We start from the raw sequence: 24,175 nt of genomic DNA on the forward strand, positions 1-24,175 counted from the left end.
GTTTCATTCATAAGGATGCTGACATTGAACAGTGGGTTCAAAGGTTATCCCTTGTAATGAATTTCTCCAATATTTCACCTGGTTATTTTATATCCATTGTTGAGCATTGTCTGAACAGTAGTTTTAATGTGGGATTGCAATTTTTTTCTAATTCTAGCATTTCTTCTTCATTCAACTGGGATTCTTTGAATAAAACTACTATCCATCCTTCACTAGAACTGTTGACTATATTTACAGCACTCTGTACCCCTAATGCAGGGGTCGTCTTCATCTTAGCCAGATGATTTCCGCCAACACAGAGAGCGCCAGTGACGCCCACACACGTGCTGTTGTCCCTGGGAAGAGTTTTCCTGGCAAAGAGCTCAGGAACGTTGGATCTTTATCAAGGGTTTCTCGGTCGGGGTGGGTGAGTTGGCCTCCAGTAAGCCCCGCCCCACTCGGCGGGTCGGTGCTGCCCGGTCCCAGTTGCCCGCGACTTCCCAGAGCCGCCTCCATCTCTAGCTCCGGACTCTCGGACTCGCGCGGCGGCCACCATGGACCGGACGCCGGAGCTGCTCTTCTACGTTAACGGCCGCAAGGTGAGCGCCTGCGGGCTGCCTCTGCGACCAGACCCGCAGCCCGGGTCGAGGCAGAGAGGATCCCCTGCCGTTCGTCCCATCCTTTCGTGCCTGCCGCTTAAGGCACTCAGGCACGGACCTGGCTTTCTCCTTTAACAGCGGCTTTGCCTTCGTGTTCTCACCCCTGCCTCCCGGGCAGGTGAAGGCTGCGTTTTCAGGGACTGCTCTGGATCTTTGGGCCCCACCTTCCTCATGTTCCCCTTTCCTCTCCTTGTGAGGTTCACAGCCTGATTACCAACCACACGCCCTCCCTAAACAGGAAAAAAGTATTCTTGCCCATCAAGGTCAGCACTCCCAAACCTTCCCTCCCTCAATTCCAGCCGATAACGGGAACGTCCCCCAGTACTTTTGAGAGCAGCCTACGGAGATGGCTGAGCCTCAGCTCGCCGGGTGCGTTTGGAAGCGCAGAGAGCAACTTAGAGTCGGGACAGGACGGCAGAGACTAATACATTCAAACCATTGTTTCTCAGATGAAGAAATCGTCACTTTCCAAAGTCACAGCTAGTTCCTGGCGGAGCTGAACACAAGTCAGGCTCTCGGGGCTCCAAGGTCCTCACAGGATCCACTGCTGGGTTGGGCTCTGTCCCCTCAGAAGCTGGGCTCACTCTGGCAACCCAAGGGACAGTTCCAGGCAGTGTCCGATGTTTGGGGGCAGCAAAGCCCCGTGCGCATCTCTCAAGACATCCCCCTGAATGTGAGCATCAACTCTGCTCACTCTTAATGTTGTCCCAGTTTTAATGACACCACTTTGAAGGAGGGAACTGAGGCAGGAAGGTTAAGGAGCTTCCCTAAGAGTGTGGCTTATGCCTGAAATCAGCACTTTGGGAGACCGAGGTAGAAGGATTGCTTGAGCCCAGGAATTCGAGTTTAGCCTGGGCAACATGGCAAAACGCTATCTACAAAAAATAAAAAATAACCAGGTGTGGTGGTGGACGACTGTAGTCCCAGCTACTTCTGAAGGCGGGGGGATCACTTGAGTCTAAGCGTTCCAGGTTAGTGAGCTGTGATCACACCACTGCACTCTAGCCTGAACAAAAGAGCAAGATCCTGTCTCTTAAAAACAAAATAAACAGAGCTAACCAAGCAAGACCAGTGGCACCTGCTTTCCCTGGTGCTCGTGTTGGTGCTGGTTCATTCAGAGCCACCTGTGGCCCCTGCCTCTGGCTAAGGGCAGCCACAACACTTTTCCTGACCAGCAAGAGCTGCCTCCCCTGGAAGCTAAACAGGGTGAAGCATCAGACCCTAGTTGTGAGGCCTGCTCTAAGGCCCTCAGCCTAATTTCATTTGTGGTTTTGTATTATGTTTCTTAAAGAGGATCCCCCAAATTGTACATTGGGCCCCTCAAAAACTTTGCCCCTGCCGCCTGGGTTCCATATTGGACAAAATGAGCTAACTTGTTTGTCCTGATCTGTAGGGGGCGGTCATTAGGACCCCCTCACACGACTGCTGTGAGGGTGAAATATGACAATGGAGTGAGGTGATTGACATTATGTTGTTTTTTCTTCTTCTGCATAATGGAATGGTAGAGTAAACAGAGCACTGGCTTTGTTGTTCAAACAAGTCTTCAATTCCAGTTCTAATTCTAATTGAGAAAACCTAACCTCCCAGAGGCTCAGTTCCTCTGTTAAGAGAATGTGCTACTTACTTCATAGAGAGTGATCATGAGCATTCAATCCATTTATTTGTTAAGGGCCTACCATATATCAGGCAGTGTTCCAGGCTTATGAGATACAGCAGAGCACAGAAATAAGTCCCTGCGTGCATGGAGTTTAAATTGTGCTGGGGGGATAGCAAGAATATAAATATGGAATTGTGTAATGTCAGGAAGTGAGAAGTGCTAATATAAAAAATAAAGCACAGCAGGGGGACAGAAAATGTGCAGGATACTTAGATGGGATGGATGTTTTGGGCTTTCTGGAAGGGTGGCATTTGAGCAGTGACTGGGATGCAGTGAGGAGCAAGCCATGCAAACATCTGGGGAAAGAGCATCCAGGGTGGGCATGGCAGGTGCAAAGGTCCTGAGGTGGAAGGATTTCTGTGTGCTCAGAGGTAGGTTGGTGGAGTTGGCAACATGGCCAGGGTCCACATTACTAGGGCTGTATAGGTGATGGTAAGGGTTTGTGTTAAATGAGGAAATGGGTTTTGAGTCTAACATCTCCTTGCTTCTCCTTCCCCTACTTCCAAACAAATATTGGGATTTTTAACATCCATGGCCAAGAACAATTTGTGGTCTATTGATTTTTTAAATTAGGTAAGCTAGTTCTTATCTATGGGCTCACTCTGTCTATGGACCAAATGTCCTGTGGTTATTTGTAAAGTATACTATGGAGATATTGATTCTGTTTTTGCAATTACCCATCAAAGAAATTGTTAACCTTTCCCTTTCCTTTTCCTCCCTTCTAAATTCTGTTAGATGTGTGCTTTAGTACTGGTAAACAAGCCTGATTACTTACATGGGAAGAACTACAATAAACTTTTTTCTTTCTTTCTTTCTTTTTTTTTTTTTTTTTTTTTGATATCGAGTCTCACTGTTACCCAGGCTGAAGTGCAGTGGCATGATCTCAGCTCACTGCAACCTCCACCTCCTGGGTTCAAGCTATTCTTATGCCTTAGCCTCCTGAGTGGCTGGGACTACAGGCTTGAGCCACCACAACTGGCTAATTTTTGTATTTTTAGTAGAGATGGGGTTTCACCATGTTGGCCAGGCTGGTCTCAAACTCCTGACCTCAGGTGATCTGCCTGCCTTGGCCTCCCAAAGTGCTAGGATTACAAGTGTGAGCCACTGTACCCAGCCTAGCATGAACTTGTTGGTTTCAGAGAGTACGGGACTGTTGAGAAGAGTGTGAGAGAGAAAACCTACCATAGAATAGGGCTTTTGATTTCAAATGCAATCTCTGGAATTAAAAACGCACCTTCGAAAAAGCTTAGAAGTGAAGCCACTTAGGAGACAGTAGGTATCATGATTGGCTTTTATTCTGCTTTGTGCTAAATTTTCTCAGGTCACCAAAAGTTGTCATCAGGCAGATGGTATTACAGAGAGAGATTTCTGTAATCTTATTCACTCTACCAGGGCCCCCAGAAGAACAGATGACCCATTTAACATGGAGTTTTAGGGAACAAGAGCCTGTGAATAAATTATGCCATAGATGCCACATTCCAACCTCAACTTAGGAACTGAAGCATATTATTTCATGAGGCAATGAGGTATGGAAATCAAAGGTATGGGCCTTGGGACTAGTCAGGCATGGGTTTGAATCCTGTGGTATCTGCTCTGCCACTTGGCAGCTCTGGGGCCTCAGGCAAGGTACTTAATATCGCTGAGCTTCCGTTTTCTCCTTTGCAAAATGGAGCTGATAACAGAACCTTTTCCCCTGAAATTGAGGGTTATTAAGTGGCATGGAAAGTGGTTAGCAAGGTGCATGTACACAGTAAACACTTGATATGTGGAAACAATTGTTACTATCTGGACTAGAAAATTATCTGCTTCATTAGTAGAGCTAGAACCTGCTTGGAAGTGTCAAGATGACTGCTTCTTAGCAGTCATCTTGCATTATTTGTGCAATAAATGTACACTTTTGGTGTTGGTGTGGGAATCTGAAAAGAGCTGTTTATTGGCTAGCATTCTCTAAGGTTCTTGGTTTACAAGGCCGAGAGAGGAAATTTCTGGGCTTCTGGAATGGCTGTAATGATTCAGAGAAAAGAGGAGAAGATGGAGGCAGCTTAGGCAGAAAGAAGTAACAAGCAAAATGAATTTTAAAGCAATCTAAAGCTCAGGAAGATGTGTCCTATGGCTGTCTCCTGAGGCCTCTTTCTCTCCTCTGAGACTGTTGTGGATTATTGTTCTTTTCCACTAACTGCGTCTCATAGCATGCACCCCTTTCTTTCCTCTTCTTCTACCTCTCAGTCTTGTCCTTTCACATGCACTTCTACCTCTTCCTTATTTTCTACTCTCTCCCCTCTTATCTCTCTCTTCCTTTCTCTTTCCAACTCTGTCTTGGATCTGGCAGGGCCTCCTCAGGCACTAGTCACTGGCAGTACACAGAGGAAACCGATGTCTTAACCGAGTACAATGTAAACTTGGACTTGGTTACATTGGGTTAAAAAGGGCTGGCAGTGATACAGAGGGACAGATTCCACCCTTGCAACATTCAAGGCTATGCTGAGATGAGTACACGCAATGACCCTGACCTGTGAACTGGCAACATCTTTCCAATCCAGAGTCAACCAGAGTAACTGTTACCCAGCCCCACTATACATCCTAGTCTCTATCTGAGTTCTAACCTCCCTGTTTCATTCCCAGAGCTGCCAGGACAAGATGCATGCTAGATCCCTGCCCCCACTTCCTCCAAATACAAACACCCACTACATCAAAACAACAAAAACAAATTTCAAACCAGTGGGACTTTGAGCCAGATTCCAATCCCTTGAAATATTTCCTGGAACAAATACCCAATCAAGCCTGACCTTCTTCCATGAATTCCTTCCTCAAATATAGAAATATTCCTCAAGCCTAAAATGTTATTCTCTATTAACTAGGTACTAACTCGGCTATCCAGACTCTGTCCATCTATTCAAACTGGGCTTCTATGGTTTACCATCATATCTAGGAACAGACATTGTAAGGCTGGGCCAGAAGTTTTATGGTGTTATCTGAGACCCAGGTTTCTTCTCTTTTTTTTTTTCTCTGCTGCCATTAGCATGTTGCCTCATGGTCTAAGATGACCTCTGGGGTTATAGCCATTTCATCCCTATTCCAAGTGGCAGGAAGGAAGGAAAGAAGAATGCATGCCAGGATAGACAACTTATAGTTTCTGCCATCAATAACTTCTGGGTTTTTCTTTTTTATCATCTGTTCAGATGCCCAAGTCTGTGAGAAATTATTCCTTCTTGGTATCTCATACCAAATCATACATATCATGTTCTAGTTATTCATTTAATTAACATTTATTACATCCTCTGATATATCCCTACCACCAAGCTCAGTGTTTGACATAAGAATAGCAGAAGATGGCTTCTCTCAGGATCAAGATAGTCTTGTACATACACAAATAATTATGATATAGTGTAAAAAATGTCATAAAAGAAGAGGTGAAGACATCAGCCATGGGAACAAAGAGGAGGGTGGTTACTTGGAGATGGGGAAGGGTATTTTATGTGGCAACACTCTCCATAGAGAACATTTGAGCAGGGTGGAGAATGACATACAAAATTCTGCCAAGAAGTGAGGAAGGATTTTCAGAACAGAGATAATTCAGAACCAAGGACAGTAGCACCTTTATCTCCACTGCATGCAAAAAAAAAAAAAAGTCCATGCACCCTTGTGACTAGCCACTTCATCCATGAAGCCTGAATTCAAGTTTCTTCTTATATTCTGGAAATGGTTGGCTATTAATTCACCTAAGATCCACTCAGTGTACCTATTTAAAAAGTACATTTTCTGGTTCCCTCTACTAGAACTCCTGATACCATAGAGGTTTCATTTTAACAAGCATCCCCATGATTCAGGAATTCCCAGCATGGCAGTTTGGCAGCCAGGAGCCACGTTAAATTTAGGCATATACATGAGATAATCAGGCTTGAGTTTTACAGCAGTCACTCTGGTCGTGGTTTAGAGGACGATATTGCAATATCAAGAGTGGAGGCAGGGAGACCTGTTAGGCAGGTCTTAATAATCATTCAGACAATAGTTGATATGGGCTCATGGGTAGTGACAGTGGAAGAGAAAGGAGTCTAGAGTATCATTGGAAGCCCAAGTGGAAGAACTCGGTGACACTGATTGTGGTGGATTGGAAAAGAAAAAAAAAAAATTGAAAATAGCTTTTTTTTTTTTTTCTCCCAGCTTAGATGACCTAGCAGATGCTGAAGCCATTAAACGGGTTAGGGAAAAGAAGTGAGTAGTAAGTAAGTTTGGAAAATAAAGAGTTACATTTGGGAGCCAATTAAGTTGAAGATACCTAAGAGGTACTCCATATTTTTTCTTTTCACACACACACACCCCAATCTTTCTATGTTGCAGACTCCTCTAGGGCATGGATCTGACCTTGGCAATTGGCATAGCCCTCACCTTGCATGGCATATGGCCTCTTAGATTGAAGATGAGGCAGCAGCCCTAGAATAAGCATTTGTCCACTTCTCACCTACTTCCCAGAAGGGAAAATTACTATAATATGGTGAAAGACAAGTTCAGCTTCTGGAATGGCAAAGCAAGTCATGCTTCTATGTGTTCCGTGAATCTAAAAGAAGTGTCAAATTTTTAGTGAGAAAAATAGAAAACAATCACTTTGGAAAACACAATCATGACATTTTTACGTCATCCTTGGGAAAAGACAGCCTGCTGTTCCACTGCTTTGCTGCCAGGCTGCTCCCATGAACTTGCCTAAGCGTGTCTTTGCTGTGCAGCTTTGCATCTCTTAGTATACATATTTTATCTTCCTCTGTGTTTATTTGATTGGAGCCATGGCTGGTTGTCTTTTACTGGAAACCAGAATTATTTGAACAAGATAAACAAGTATTTTAAAAATTAACTATGTCCGTTTCTCAGAGGCTATGCTATTCCAGCAATTCTCCTCCCTCCTTTCCTTTCTTATTTCATCCACCCCTCTCTCTATCTCTCTAGTCTGAACTGTTCTACTAATATCTTTACTCTCACTTGCTTTAGACTTTCTAGAAAAAAAACTGGACAGGAGCTAGTGTCCCTGTTAGTGGAAACAACAAATGCCTCAGAGAATGGCGATGATTCAAGACCAAGGACAGTAGCATGATCGTGGTGGGGCTCAAGATTACACCTAAGAGAAGTGGTTCCTATATCACAGGTGTTCCATAAAGCTGAAATCTACTTGAATATATGAGCAGAATAGCTAATTAACATGAATTTCCTTCAAATTGGTGTGATCCTGCCAATGTGAATTTCATATCAGCTCTCTCAACTTTGCGTGGGTAACTCTTATATTCTCTTTGGTATAGGTGACAGAAAAAAATGTTGATCCTGAGACAATGCTGTTGCCTTATCTGAGGAAGAAGCGTATCCTTTTCTTTACTTTGAGTGTATATGCATGTGTGTATTTGTATGACTCGTTAAATGATATTTCCTTATTAAATGATATTTCAAACATACATTTATAGACACTGAGACATATTCTCTACTATTATGGTTTTATGCCCATCTTTGAGAAAGCCCTATCGTTTAGTTTTATAGGCAGTGCACAAATTTGTCTGTCAGAAGAACCAATTTTTTTCTAGTCTCTGTATAAAATAGAGAAACTAGCAATGGAAACTTTAAAAAGGACCTAATTAAGCATCCTTTAGAACTAAGAGTCACAATATTTATATTCTGTCCTTAATAACTAATTATTATGCCCAGTAGAAAAAGAGAGCACAGAAGTCACCTAAAATGAAAGTAAAAGAAAAATGGAAAAACTAAACCTGAAAGTGTTATCCTAGAAAAACTTTCTAAATAAAAGCCATCTAGGGAATGGATTTTTAGCATGAACTCCAGGAGGCTACCAGAGGGTAGTAGACACTACTGAATTATATGCAAAATTATGTTTCAATGGGGTGTGTACATTTTTCCCCTGGAAAGGGTAAAATTACCAAAAGAGTACACAACTCCAAATCATCAGTAATTATTTTTTAGACACATGAATATGTTTCTGAAACATGCTCATTAAAGTCAGTCAAGATATTTAGACATAAAAAACAATGAACATTACTTCCTGATTATCCACAATACCTATGTGGAATATTTAAAGTTTGGTTCACCATGAGTGACAGAAAATCCCACCTCATGGTAAACAGGATAGAAGGTAGAAGTTTTCTTTCTTTTTCACTGTGTTAGTTCAGATTCTTCAGGATTGTGGACGCCAAAAATGGGATTAAATGTGCCAGGATTTTATTAGAAGTGCCTGTGGGAAAGGAAGTAGGGAGGGAGTCAGAGCAGGCTTAGGGAGCCATTTGATCACCATGCAAGTCTGACCCTGGAGGTAAGATTGAGTGGAAGGTCCCTAGACTGCTGGTTTGTGTGAAGCATATTCTTCAGAACCACTGGGATGGTTGACAAGGACTTCACATCTCTCCCTGGCACTAAGCCATTGTTAAAGAGCAGTCCATGGGAGGCATGGCCTTAAAGAAAACCAGAGTGATCAGTATCAAAGTGCAGCAACAGGATCTCTTGATCAGTTACCCTCCATGTTGGAGGGAGGTCTATGAGGTGTGTTTACATGGCTATCACACTCACATAAGGAAAGCCCACAAATAGGAGGATCAGGGCTGGTAAAGCAGTGTCACAGCATTGAGGAACCAAGCAGCACCTTCCTCAGTGTGCAGCTTTCTCCCCACAGTCAGAGATGACTAATGGAGGCCCAGCCCTAGTATCTGAATTCCAGCAAATAGGAAGAAGTAATGAGCAAAGAAGTACCTCTCTCCTTTTGAGAACACTCTTCTCCTGGAAGTTGTAAACAACACTTATAATTACATCCTATTAGCCAGCAATGTTATTGACCCCACCTAGCTACAGAGGAGGCTGGGAAAGTATATTTTTTACTCTGGGAAGCCCCGTGTGTAGCTAAAAATCAGGGTTTCTATTTCTAAGGAATAATGAGAGAACAGATATTAGGGAACAGATGGCAGTATCTGCCACTGAAAGACAGAGAAATACACAAACATGGCTAACATGATACAAATATTCCAAGAATTATCTACAATTTGACATTTTGCTTTGTGTCATTAAAGATAGAGATAAGGTTGAGAATAAATGTGCAATGTATTCATACCTTCAAAAACTCAAGCCCTTCCATATATGGACTCTTTTTTTTTTCAGTTCAGCCCTATTTTTGGCAACCTGAGGTCCAATTGTTTTCAAAGGGAGGATACAAGATATACCATACACAAAAAATCAAGAATTTACAAGATTATATAATATAGCTGCTATATTATAATAGTAAGACATACACACATCATTTGATGAATATTGAACTTAACTGTACATTTAAGAGTTTTTTATGTTGCTGTCTCCTATTGGCAGGGCTATTCTAGAAAGAATTATGTAACACATGTGATCTTTAACTATGCCTCTTCCAGTCCGACTCACAGGAACCAAGTATGGCTGTGGAGGAGGAGGCTGTGGTGCATGTACAGTGATGATATCACGATATAATCCCATCACCAAGAGAATAAGGTACCGTGTAGCAAACTCCAGATATGGTTGAGTTTTTATAATTTTGAACTTTGTTATATTCCTTCATTTTATAACTATATATTGAGTACCTACCATGTGAAAAGAACTGGACACTAGGGGTGCAATGATGAACAACAAAGACGTGATCCCAGGAATATGAAAGTATTGGAAGAGAAATGTTATCAGTGAGGATAACATATGGTCAAAGAATTCTCCATCAAAGCCAGGCACAGTGGCATGCATTTCTAGCTACTTGAGAGGCTGTCAGGAGTATTGCTTGAGTTTGTGTCCAGCCTTGGCAACATAGCAAAACCTTGTCTAAGAAAAACAAAAATCCCCTGTCAAAAGCTGAATGGCTGCCTGACTCCCTGTCTGGTCAGGAAAGGCTAGGCTGAAATTGCAGTGGAGAATAATGCCATCATCACATTCATATATTACTCTTCCAGTTCCTAACTTATCTCCTTGTTCCCATCTAGTGCATTCTCCATACAGCAGCCAGAGTGTCTACTTTAATTATCATCAGATCAAGTCATTCTCCTACATAAAAGCTACCAATGGCTTCCCATTATGTTTAACATCTGTTTATGTTTGGTATTTATCCTTCTTCAGGTTTGCCAAGTTTCTTGGATCTGTGTGTTGATGTCTCTGGAAACTTCTCAAGCATTATCTCTTCAAATATTTACTCTGTGCCACATACTCTTCCCTCTGTTCTTCTGGGACTCCAATTATGCTTATGTTAGAACATTTTACATCGTTTCACAGATCTCAGTTGAAGGCTAAGGATCTGAGCACTGGTGAGGTTTCAGTTATCTGCCTGTGTTCCACAACCAAACCACCTGCTATCTGAACTCTGAGACATTCCTCCCTGCTTTACAGCCTAGCTGTCAGCTTTTAAGTTCACTGGGGATTTCTCTTTTCTTGCCTATCTCACCTTCCATACTTTGGGAAATCTCTGGCAGCCATGCTGCTCTGTCTTTAGCCTGTAGAGAGTGGTGAATACTCTATACTCTGTGAAGTATGAGTACATAGGGTTTTCTCTCAGGTATCCCATCTCTCCCCCAGCCTTCTTTGTTTAAGGGCCAGTATGCCTGAAGAGCTTATTTTAGCTCTCCTTCCCTGCCTATTTTTGGGGAACTACTCCCAGCACTAAGTGATCTCTGGTAGGGAAGAGACTGGAAATAATGCAGTCCAGCTTTGTATTTCCATCTGTTGTTATCAGCCCACATGAAACCATCCAAGGTTTATTGAAAGTTGGTCTGGTTTCTCCTTATTCCTGTTTAAGGCAGGTTCCTCTTCCTCCTTCAATTTCAGGAAGAGAATAACTTTAACTCAGGGATGAGAGCAGTTGTATCTTCTCTCTTATGAAGGGGTTGTCACATAACAGAGTTTAGCTCATTTATTAAGTTTTACTCATAAAGTTTCTCTATGTACTCTGCATCTGATGAGTTTTAAAAATATGTGGTTATGTTCCATATATGGTTTAGTTTGGTTTTTAGAGTGACAGTGACAGTCTCTTACAACTTTCTACATCTAAACTGAAAGCTCGCTTGTCTTTGAACCAGTATTTAAACTCCGTGCCTTTACTTTCAAGCCTTACCATTACCTACCTGGTCTCTAACCCTTAGTAACACCACTCCCCTTGCATTCACTATGTTCCTGCCTCACCAGACTTTTTTTTAAATCCCTCTTTCTGTACTTAAACATCCCACACTTATTCTTGCCTCAGGGCCTGAGTGTGTTTTGTCCCACTGCCTTCCATGTCTGGCCCCTTCAAATCATTCAGATTTTATAAAGTTACATTCTCAATCCTCCCTAATCACCTACTAAATAGCTGTGCTCCATCTCACCTTTACAACTCTCCATTGTGTTAGCCTATGTTAATGTATTCATAGCACTTCTCAACATTTCAGTTAATATGTTTATATGTGGGTATTGTCCATATACATATGTGCTAACTTCCTTCAACTAGAATATGCACTCTACAAGGGCAGAGATTTTATCTATCTTGTTCACCAGTGAATTTTAGCATGTAGAACTCTGCCTGGCACATAGGAGGCACTCAATAAACATTTGCACTTATTTATAAATGAGTAATATCATTTGAATCTTTCTTTTGTGTATATACATATTAAAGCATACTGTACATACTGTTTAAAAGCCTGTATATTTTGTTAATTTCTCGTTAATATTTATTCATAACAATAAATTCATTCATGGCCATGTATGTTCCATCTTTTGGGTGTACCAAAACCAACCTCCAAATACTGTTAACTTAGATTATTTTTAGTTTTTACTGGTATGAGCAATGCATCAATGAACACTCCTACGGATATGTTTATGTCTGTGATTATTTCCTTATGATGTATCCACAGAGGTAGAATTGCAGTGTGTAAAAGAGAGTGTGCATTTTAAAGGTTTGTTTTTGTCTTCCTGTGAAATGTCTCTCAGCAGTTCTTAGGGAGAACTCAGTTTCCATTCTCACAAGCAGTATGAGTCTCATTTTCCCAAACCATTGCTACTAATAGATGTTACAAATATTAAAAATGTTTATCATTTTTTGACAAAAATCGTGTTTCTCATTGCTTGAGTCTCTCTTGATTTTTAAGCTTGAATACTTGTTTCATGTGTTTATTGGACATTCATAGTTCTGTTTGGTGAATGAGAACATTGAGGAGTCATTGTGAGCTGGACGTTTTCTAGCAGTGACCCTGTGGGATTGAGGAGTTCTGGATCCCACACCCTGTTTCTTCTTCTGAGGCATGGTATCACTTTTACTTTATTGCTCAACCAACCCCTGGCCCAGAATCTGCCTGGAAGATGGAATGAACTCTAAGTGTGTGTGTTCCCAGAAAGAATGAGGTCTGGAAGCTTGTTCCTGTGGTCTAAAAACAAGAAGCAGACAGACTGGGAAAGAAAGGAGTTTATTTCTGCAACCAGTTACAGGGAGAAGGTCAGAGTAACTCACCAGAACAATTCTAGTTACTGGTTTTTTCTAGTGCTTATATACATTCAGTGTACCTACAAACTGAAAGCCAAAGGGTTTCACTCTATCTAATCTTTAACTAGGGCCTGGGGTCTAGACAATTACTTCAGAGCCTTGGAAGAATTACTTAGTCTAAAGTGGATCCTGGTACAAGGTGTACAAGGTGTGTAAGAACGTCTCTGTTAGTTTAACGGAACTCTTAAGTTCTGAGGAAACCCAGGCAGGGTGTTAATGCCTTGTTTCTACATTCTGACTTTTGTACTAAGGCACCAGTTTCTCCAGTTCTTTAACGTTTACCTTCTACATTCAAGAGAGTGACAGGGAGGTGTTGGTGAAGGCTGACTGCTCTGGTTGCTAATGGAGACCTGGCCTGCCACAGTTGGGTGGTTACCTGTGACTAGAGAATGTCAACCCCTCATTGGACATTCTCAAGAGGAAAAACCATCAAAGTTTTGACAGTTTTTGACAAGTGAGACCCTGGAATTAGAATTAGGAGGCCTAATTTTAATCCTGCCTCTGACATTCTAAATGTGACCCTGAGTAAATCACTGAGCCTCAGATTCCACTTCTATAAAAAATGGGCCTGAGCTAAGGACACAATGTTGGTGCAAAAACCTGGGGACATTATACAAAAACCTGCCACAGTGGAGAAGCTCAGTGAATGCCTGGCCCCTTTCCCACTGGATGTGAAGTGACTTGTAGTTTGTGCTTTTCTTTTGCATTCTGAAGGCATCACCCAGCCAATGCCTGTCTGATTCCCATCTGTTCTCTGTATGGTGCTGCTGTCACCACAGTAGAAGGCATAGGAAGCACCCACACCAGAATTCATCCTGTTCAGGTGAGGATGTGCCTCTTCCTTATGGAGTTTCTGTGCTTTAGAAACCTCATGACATTGAGTCCCCAAAATTAAGAAAATGGAGCAGCCTGGCCTGCTGCTTGGCCACTCTAACAGATACAGCCTAGCTGGGAATAAGAGCAAAGCTGGCATATTGGGATATGTGAGTGTTCATGACTAACTTCTTGGAAAGATGCTTTTGGAAGACTAAAAAATTTTTCTTCTCTAAGAAAACCCTGACATTTGTGGGCTTGTTTTCTGTGTTTTAATTAGATGAGATCTGTCTGTTTTTCAAACTCATAAAGAAACAAAAGCCAGGTGTAGTGGCTCACACCTGTAATCCCAACTCTGGGAAGCCAAGGCAGGCAGATTGCTTGAGCCCAGGAGTTCGAGACCAGCTTAGACAACATGGTGAAACACATCTCTACAAAAAATACAAAAACTAGCCAGGCGTGGTGGTGAGCACCTGCAGTCCTAGCTACTTGGGGGTGCTGAGGTGAAATAATCACTTGAGCCTGGGAGGTTGAGGCTGCAGTAAACCATGATTTTACCCTGTACTTCAGCCTGGGCGACCGAGTGAGACCCTGTAGAAAGAAAGAAAAAGAAAGAGAGAGAGGAGGGAAGGAGGAAAGGAAGAAGGAAAGGAGGGAAGGAAGGAAGGAAGAAGAAAAGAAGGAAGGAGAGGGAGGGAGGAAGGAAAGAAGGAAGGAAGGAGAGGGAGGGAGGGAAGGAAGGAAGGGGAAAGGGAAAGAAGGAAGGAAGAAAGAGAAAAGAGCCATGTGCATTGAAGGATATAATTTTATTGTGTTTTTTTCAACAAAGTGGAAAATAACATAATCTTAAGGCTTAGTGAAAATCTCAGCTACTAAAAAGTTTTGTTATACTTAGAGCTTGTTTGGAAGGCAGATGATAGGAGTTGTCAAAAAATTTTTTGGCTTTTCTCCTAAAGAAGCACCTTGTTCGAGTTTTAGCCTCAAGTGAAAAGGCATCTTCAGACACCTGACTCTTGATGTATATGTTGCCCATAAAAATGTCATTTCTAGGCCGGGTACAGTGGCTCATGCCTGTAATCCCAGCACTTTGGGAGGCTGAGGTGGGCTGATCACGATGTCAAGAGATAGAGACCATCCTGAAAAACATGGTGAAATCCTGTCTCTACCAAAATATAAAAATTAGTTGGGTATGGTGGTGTGCACCTGTAGTCCCAGCTACTCTGGAGGCTGAGGCAGGAAAATCGCTTGAACCTGGGAGGCAGAGGTTGCAATGAGCAAAGACATGCCACTGCACTCCAGCCTGGTGACAGAGTGAGTCTCCATCTAAAAAAAAAATGCCATTTCTACTCATTTTTTATTGAAGTTAATGAAGATCACATATGAGGAAAAGATAGGAACAACATAGAAAATTGCCTATTCAAATTTTCTAGATTTGAAGGAATCTTGGATTCTGTTTATTTGAAAGATCATTATCTAGAGGGAGAGAATTTTGCCTCGATCATTATGAAATATCATTAACTAGAGGGAGAGAATTCTGCCTGGATGCCCATGTGACACCTGCTCACACACAGGTATACAACACCCTTTCATTTCCTAATTGACATGGAACTCCCACTGTTACAATGTTTCCTGAAGACAACTTCCAAAATCGACTTCAATCTTAGAAGTTAGAGTCCAAAGCAAAAATGCTAGGGAGAGAGAAAGGTATAAAAAAAATAAAAGCGTTTTATGTTTTATTTTTATTTTTATTTTTACTTTTTGTTTCACTTCTCAAGTGTAATTTGTTTTATTTCTCTGAAGGACTTCCTTTATGTCAGTAATTCACAGCCACAACTGCACATCTTTAAAAGATGTATGCCTGTGCTCCATTCCCAGAGACTCTTGTCAGTTGGTTTGTGGTGCTGTGTGGGGCTTGAAATCTTAACACTCTCCTGGTGATTCTGAAGACTGGCAACCACTTCCTTAAGTGAAGCTTGAAAGCAGATGAGGCCCAACCTAACAACAACCCAGCCCTGGGGTGGGAGGCACCTGGGATGAGAAGGGTTTTCAGGGGCCTCTGCTGCAACATTAGCATGCAGACAAACCACCTGGGGATGTTGCTGGAATGCAGGCTCTGATTCACTAGGCCTGGGATGGGGCCCAAGATTCTGCATTCCTAACCTTTCTGTGCTTCCAGGAGAGGATCGCCAAGTGTCACGGCACCCAGTGTGGCTTCTGCACACCTGGGATGGTGATGTCCATCTACACCCTGCTCAGGAACCACCCAGAGCCCACTCTGGATCAATTAACTGATGCCCTTGGTGGTAGGTTATATATGCATGCTTTTTATTTTTATTTTGATACAGAGTCACTCTTGCCCAGGCTGGAGTACAGTGGTGCAATCTTGGCTCACTGCAACCTCCACCTCCAGGGTTCAAGGGATTCTCATGCCTCAGCCTCCTGCATGCTTTTATTTTTAAATAATGACAATGATAATGATAACAGCAGCTAATACTGGATACCATTCATGCGACACACACTGCATTAAATGCTATTTGAAGATTATCTCATTTAATCCTCACAAAATTTTATAAGATAGATAGTATTATTATTTTCCCCTTTTCATTAATGGAGACACTGAGGTTTGGGGAGAGTGATTTGTTCAAAGTTACACCCCAATAAGTGGAAGAATCAGTTTGTTCAAATCAGGATTCAAACCAGACCCACACATTGCATTTGGCTGATGTATTTCTGAAGTATCTTTTGCTTGTTTTCATAATCATTAAAAAGACAGTTATTCATCAGCCCTTGGGAAGAGTCCTGTTATCTCCACATGCTGCTCCCTCACCCATCTCCCTACTGGGTGGGTGCTTTTAGGACCATATTCAGCATCAGAGGGCTGCTGATGGATACACCATGAAATCAGAGATGGAGATCTTATGGTGATACTTGATACTTATTGGAAAGAACGGTCTCTATCCACTCTAAAGTGATTTTGTCAAGTTCAGGAGCTCAGTGTGTATGTGGCAGGGGGATATCCACATCAACAAGATTCTAAACAAGTTTTTTAAATGGTAACCTCTCAAGTCCTATTTCTGGTGAAATTCTCATGGCTCTGTTTGTCTATGTCTCAGGCCTCCTGAAGACTTCATTTCTGTGCTGGAGAACATGAGCCTAAAGCTCATATGTACACTTACTCTGTAAAAATGTTCCAGGGAAAATCAGAACAAATGGACATAGGAGAAACATTGCTCATAAACTGTCTTCTGTCTGATTTCCTTTAGGTCTTATCATGAATTTGATTTCATGGCTGTTTATGATGTAAACAAGTGGCAAGGGGTTCTCAGATTTCAGGGTACTTAGATCATACATGGGAATTTGTGGGAAATAAAGATTCCTGGGATCCACCCCTATTGTTTTTTAAATCAGACTTCAGATTTGGGGGTGGAGGAGGAACACAGGACCATACTGTGAGAGAAACGCTGGCCTAATGATTTATTGTAAAGAAATACACCCGGCTGCTTTCCCAGTTTAATAACTACCTTAGCTGCTATATAACGACTTTGATCTTTCTATCAGCTGAAGCTTAGAGTGCTCTTTTTTTTTTTTTCAATAAATTGGTAACTGTCACAGTAAGTGTTAAGAATGAGGGGGTTTTTTCTTTAGAAAAAGAAGTAAAGCTTGCCATTTGCAACAACATGAATGAAACTCGAGGACATTATGCTGAGTGAAATAAGCCAGGCACAGAAGAGCAAATGCTACCTGATCCTTTATGCAAGGAATCTAAAGTAGTCAGACTCATAGAAGCAGAGAACAGAATGGTGATTACCAGGGCTTGGGGAAGGAGAAAACAAAGAGATATTGGTCAAAGGTAAAAAGTTTCAGGCCAGCACGGTGGCTCAAGTCTGTAATCCCAGCACTTTGGGAGGCCGAGGCAGGTGGATCACGAGGTCAAGAGATCGAGACCATCCTGGTCAACATGGTGAAACCTCGTCTCTACTAAAAATACAAAAAATTAGCTGGGCATGGTGGCGCGTGCCTGTAATCCCAGCTACTCGGGAGGCTGAGGCAGGAGAATTGCCTGAACCCAGGAGGCGGAGGTTGCAGTGAGCTGAGATCGCGCCATCGCACTCCAGCCTGGGTAATGAGCGAAACTCCATCTCAAAAAAAAAAAAAGTTTCAGTTATACAAAATGAATGAGTCCTAGAGATACTGTACAGCATAATGCTTATAGTTAAAACACTGTATTGTATACTCAAGCATTTGCTAAAAGGGCAGATGTTGTAGTAATCACAAAATAAATGAACAAATAAATAAATGGTGGGAGGGAACTTCAAGGTAATAAATATGTTTATAACATTGACTGTTGTGATGGTTTCATGGAAGTAAGACTTATCTCCAAATTTACCAAGTTGCACAGCTTCTTGTATGTCAATAACAGCATCATAAAATGGATTTTGTTGTTTAAAAAAAAAATTAGGCTGGCTGGGCACAGTGGCTCATGCATGTAATCCCAGCATTTTGGGAGGCCGAGGTGGGCAGATCACCTGAGGTCAGGAATTTGAGACCAGCCTGGCTGACATGGTGAAACCCCATCTCTACTAAAAATACAAAAATTAGCCTGGCCTGGTGGTGTGTGCCTGTAGTCCTAGCTACTCAGGAGTCTGAGGCAGGAAAATTGCTTGATCTCAGGAGGTAGAAGTTGCAGTGAGCCAAAATTGAACCACCGTACCTGCAGCCTGGGTAACAGAGTGAAACCCTGTCTAGAAATAAATAAATAAATAAGTAATTTTTTTTTAAATGAGGCTTAGCTCTTGAATGTGATTGTAGAGCAAGTTTTTGACTTGAAATCATTGTGTTGTTTGAGCACCTATCACCAGCAGAAGGCATAACAACTTTACAGGAGAAAGCACAAATGCCTAAGCTGTTAAAATCTGCCTCAAGATTCTTAATTAAATATCTCAAGTTGCTGATGAAAAGATCTGACTTTGTAGATTACGTGGACTAAAATCTCAAACAGAGCTTTCCTCTGTGATCAGATCTTTACTTCTGTCACACTCTTGGTAGAGAGTGCCTTTATCTGGGTCACTTGGTTAACAGAGCTGGATTTTTCTCCTTCAGGTAACCTGTGCCGTTGCACTGGATACAGGCCCATAATTGATGCATGCAAGACTTTCTGTAAAGTAAGTGGAAAGGACCACATATTTGAGTATGTTTTCCCCAATGAAACAGAATGGTAGGGGTTGTCAGTGGTTAGGGGGACAGCCATCTTACTAATACATGGTGACTTCTTATCTCAAGGTTTCTAGCTGCTGTTTGTTATTCGATCTTGACCAGGACACTTAACCTCCTTCATTGAGCTTGCCTTGGTAGTCACATAATGAACACCCAAGCATTTTGACATTGGCTGTGTGTCATTGCTTCCAAGAGGTCTTTCCTGGCCTCTTTGCTTGGGTCAGGTGCCCTGCTCTGGTGTTCCTATAGGCCTCTGCAAACATGGGATGGGCATCTGCATATCCCATCACAGCTTTGGTCACAATGTGGTACAACTGATCATTTGCTATCCCATCTCATCACCAGACTGTGGGCTGCTTCACAGCAGAGGCTGTATGTCTCCAAGTCCAGTCACCATATAGTCATTGAGCAGCAATTCTCAATAACTATATGGTGCAATGAATACTCAATATTTGTTGAATGAATAAATGAACAAACAAGGTTGTGATGAAGGGTATGAGATTGCCCTTTGCATGTTAAACTATGAATTCAGTATGTCATAGATAAGAACAGAGATGACAGTAATAATACTTGTTAATATTTATTAGTATTTAAAATACTAAAAATACTAACATCATTATTAATATTTTATTAGTATTTAATTCTATGTGCCAGGCTTAGTTATAAGGTATTTATGTCTTTTAACTTATTTAATAATCACTGCTATTCAAAATTTCCTATCAGCTCTGGTTTTTCATTAAAGTTAGTTTGGATATGCTTAAGTACAAATGGCTCTCTTTCATGGCATCTAACAATATTGATTCAACATTATGTTTCAACTGGTACTCACCTGCTTTATTTACTACTTAGTAGAATCAGCAATAAATTCCTAGTGATCTGTTTTTTGTCCACTAGACTTCAGGTTGCTGTCAAAGTAAAGAAAATGGGATTTGCTGTTTAGATCAAGGAATCAATGGATTGCCAGAATTCGAGGAAGGAAGTGAGGTCAGTGAAATGCAGAGCTTTTATAAGGCTTTCTCAGAACATGAGCATGAGCCAACATACTCTTAGGAAAAATAAATGGCTACCCAAGTTGAGTAATCTCAGGTGTGTCAACATGTGCCCTCTTCCATTCTCATTCTATCTCTATAAAAAAAATTTTGTCATAGCAATTTTGTCCTCATTCCAGGTATTATTCCCATTTAAATACAATTATCTACAGGAAGGAAGACACATTGGTTCCTTAGTGTCTCTTAATTTTTAAAAGCATTTTTCAAGCTATCTTCCAAGGGCCAGAAGTAAAGTGGAGATGTCATGGAAATGAAAGAACAGGTAGAGTGAGTAGAGACAGGAGAGATTCAGGGAGCTGTTCTTATTCCAGCTGTGTGTGCTGCTGCTGCCTCCTCTTCTGCTGTCCCCAGACTCCAAAGAGAATGTGCAGGGAGCTGAGGCCTCCAGAGGCACATTGGCACCAGCACTGAGTTGTTGATGACCAGGTTTGTGTCAGAGCCCTTGGTTTGGAGCTCAGGGATTATGGCTGGCCACTAGACTTTTTTGTCGGTTTGCTATATCTGACCATGTGTCTATCTTTTGGCCTTATTCCACAAAGGACTTTAAAGTTGCTTGATAACAATAACTTCTGATATGTTCTCTTTTTAAGACGAGTCCAAAACTCTTCACAGAAGAGGAGTTTCTGCCATTGGATCCAACCCAGGAACTGATATTTCCTCCTGAGCTAATGGTAAGTAAAGCAATGTTGAGTTCATCCTGGAAGAATTCATGGTAAAATATCAGGAAGGGTATTTGTTTATGAATTCTCTCAAAAACTGATTGGCAAATAGGTAAGCCTTCTCTGTCATCCTTATCTCAAGGTCTAAAAAGTATGGACTGAGGACGAAGGGGAGGAATGAGGGTGGGGTCACCATGAGGGGACAGCTGAACTGACTGTAAGAAGCAGCAGATAGCATCTACAAAATCATGAAATCAGTGTGTGGGTTCACACACTGTGTAGACATGTTTCCTATTTCCACTTTTGCTGAAGTTTATTCCTCCATGGAATGATTTAACAAGATTAAGCATGTTACTATATTTGCAAACATTAAAATGAAGTTCTCTGAGACATAAGAACACCAAAGGGAGATAGACTGAGCATTTCCTGGGAGTAAAGAACTGTTGTGCTTTTATTCTGAACTCTGATTCCTTATAAAGCTCTACTTTTAGGTCACTTTGTACTTTATATTTTAGTGATATGTATTTTCTCTTTCTGTTTCTACAATGCTAATGATTGAGTGGAAACAGGTGGAGATGGCACCATTGGATACCTTGAATCCCAATTGCTTTTTCAATAGGTAATGGCAGAGAAACAGCCCCAAAGGACCAGGGTGTTTGGCGGTGAGAGAATGGTGTGGTTTTCCCCCGTGACCCTGAAGGAACTGCTGGAATTGAAATTCAAGTATCCCCAGGCCCCTGTTGTTATGGGAAACACTTCTGTGGGTATGTAGAACCCCAGGGACTTGTTATAGGGAAATTGAGGAAAAGAGCTTAGGGTGGGGCTAGAGGGGCAGGGAAACTTCATATACATGTGTTCTCAGGAAAAGCAGTCTGAAAAAGCATTTTAAATCTTTTGGGCTAGACTTCCTGAGCTTGCTCAAGAGACTTTCTAACTAGTATTAAGTAAATCCCTCTCGCCTCTCATTGGAGCAGTGTGCAGAGTTGCACCCAAGGGGCTTGCTCCATAGCAAACCAGCAGCAGTAGCTCCAGTGACAGCTGTCCTGTCTTTCCATTTGGGGATTGATCTGGGCCTCAAATTTGAAATTGCTCTTCGTTTCCTCACTCGGGGTGTCTCAATAGGTATAACATGTTTTACTTAAACAGCAGCTACAGGGTCTTCCTGTTGCATCCCGTGTTTGCTCAGCTTGAGGAGCCCTTAGAGTCTTCCCAGAGAGAATCTGAGCATGCCATATGGACCAAGTTTCAAGGTTGACAATTCCAGAGTCTTCCAAGTTTAATGAAAATCTATCCAGCCATTCTCTCTGTATGTGATTTTGCAATAAACAGATGAATAGAAAGATACATAATTTTTATGTATTTAAAGATATTAGTTTAATAATAATTTCAAATTTAAAAGGCAGTTAGTCCCTTTATTCTAGTCTTATTATGATTTGTTTTATCCTTTAGGGCCTGAAGTGAAATTTAAAGGTGTCTTTCACCCAGTTATAATTTCTCCTGATAGAATTGAAGAACTCAGTGTTGTAATCCATGCATCTACTGGTGAGTTCCTAAGTCCCTATTTTCTTAGTTAATATGCATTAATCAATTTACCTTGCCCAGCAGACAAGCAGGAAAAGAATGATTCCTAATTATAATACACACAGAAATTCTCTTCTTATGAGAATTACATGTTTATCATATAAATGCCTTCTTTTGAGAAGTGTCAGTTCATATCCTTTGCCCACTTTTTTATGGGGTTGTTTTTCCCTTATAAATTTGTTCAAGTTCCTTTTAGATTCTGGATATTAGACCTTTGTCAATGGGTAAATTGCAAAATTTTTCTCCCATTCTGCAGATTGCCTGTTCACTCTGATGCTACTTTCTTTTGCTATACAGAAACTCTTTACTTTAATTAGATCTCAATTGTCAATTTTGGTTTTTGTTGCAATTGCTTTTGATGTTTTAGTCATGAAGTCTTTGCCCATGCCTATGTCCTGAATGGTATTGCCTAGGTTTTCTTCTAGGGTTTTTATGGTTTGGGGTCCTACATTTAAGTCTTTAATCCATCTTGAGTTACTTTTTGTATAACATGTAACACAGGGGTTCCATTTCAGTTTTCTGCATATGGCTAGCCAGTTTTCCAGCACCATTTATTAAATAGGGAATCCTTTCCCCATTGCCTGTTTTTGGCAGGTTTGTCAAAGATCAGATGGTTGTAGATATGTGGTTTTATTTCTGAGGTCTCTGTTCTGTTCCATTGGTCCATATATCTGTTTTAGTACCAGTACCATGCTGTTTTGGTTACTGTAGTCTTGTAATATAGTTTGAAGTCAGGTAGCATGATGCCTCCTGCTTTGTTCTTTTTGTTTAGGATTGTCTTGGCTACATGGGCTCTTTTTTGGTTCCATATGAAATTCAAAGCAGTTTTTTCTAATGCCATGAAGAAAGTCAATGATAGCTTGATGGGGATAGCATTGAATCTATAAATTACTTTGGACAGTATGGCCATTTTCACGATATTGATTCTTCCTATTCATGAGCGTGGAATGTTTTTCCATTTGTTTGTGCCCTCTCTTATTTCTTTGATCAGTGGTTTGTAGTTCTCCTTGAAAAGGTCCTTCACATCTCTTGTGAGTTGTATTCCCAGGTATTTTATTCTTTTTATAGCAATTTTGAATGGGAGTTCATTCATGATTTGGCTATTTGTCTATTGTTGGTGTACAGGAATGCTTGTGATTTTTGTACATTGATTTTGTATCCTGAGACTTTCCTGAAGTTGCTTATCAGCTTAATTAGTGTTTGGGCTGAGTTGATGGGGTTTTCTAGATATACAATCAGGTCGTCTGCAAATAGAGACAATTTGATTACTTCTTCTTTTCCTAATTGAATACCCTTTATTTCTTTTCCTTGCCTGATTGCCCTGACCAGAACTTCCAATACTATGTTGAATAGGAGTGGTGAGAGAAGACATCCTTGTTTTGTGCCAGTTTTCAAAGGGAATCCTTCCAGCTTTTGCCCATTCAGTATGATATTGGCTATGAATTTGTCATAAATAGCTCTTATTATTTTGAGATATGTCCCATCAATACCTAGTTTATTGAAAGTTCTTAACATGAAAGAGATATTGAATTTTATCAAAGGTCTTTTCTGCATCTACTGAAATAATCATGCGGTTTTTGTCACTGGTTCTGTTTCTGTGAGGGATTATACTTATCAATTTGCATATGTTGAACCAGCCTTGCATCCCTGGGATGAAGCTGACTTTTTACGGTGGATAAGCCTTTTGATGTGGTGCTAATCATCAATGATCATTAGAGAAACGCAAGTGAAAACCACAATGAGATACCATCTCATGCCAGTCAGAATGGTAATTATTAAAAAGTCAGGAAGCAATAAATGCTAGCAAGGCTGTGGAGAAATAGGAACGCTTTTACACTGTTGATGGGAGTTTAAATTAGTTCAACCATTGTGGAAGACAGTGTGGCAATTCCTCAAGGATCTAGAACCAGAAATACCATTTGACTTGGCAATCCCATTACTGGGTATGTACCCAAAGAATTGCAAATCATTCTATTATAAAGACACATGCACACATATGTTTATTGCAGCACTGTTCACAATAGCAAAGACTGGGAACCAACCCAAATGTCCATCAAAGATAGACTAGAAAA

At 41.2% G+C, this 24,175-nt stretch overlaps 1 protein-coding gene across 1 annotated transcript in view; it reads left to right on the forward strand.

Moving 5' to 3' along the window:
• Positions 1-533: 533 nt before the first annotated feature.
• AOX1 (aldehyde oxidase 1) overlaps positions 534-24,175 on the forward strand; it is a gene marked incomplete in the record, with an annotated part of 92,023 nt that continues 68,381 nt past the window's right edge. The window contains 10 exon segments of the mRNA NM_001308444.1: positions 534-578; positions 7,581-7,638; positions 9,693-9,789; positions 13,502-13,610; positions 15,777-15,903; positions 18,701-18,762; positions 19,709-19,798; positions 20,454-20,534; positions 21,142-21,286; positions 21,972-22,064. Of these exon segments, the coding sequence (NP_001295373.1) occupies positions 534-578; positions 7,581-7,638; positions 9,693-9,789; positions 13,502-13,610; positions 15,777-15,903; positions 18,701-18,762; positions 19,709-19,798; positions 20,454-20,534; positions 21,142-21,286; positions 21,972-22,064 (907 nt within the window).

The sequence above is a fragment of the Callithrix jacchus genome, chromosome 6, assembly GCF_049354715.1.
Source record: "Callithrix jacchus isolate 240 chromosome 6, calJac240_pri, whole genome shotgun sequence".
Classification (NCBI taxonomy): domain Eukaryota; kingdom Metazoa; phylum Chordata; class Mammalia; order Primates; family Cebidae; genus Callithrix; species Callithrix jacchus.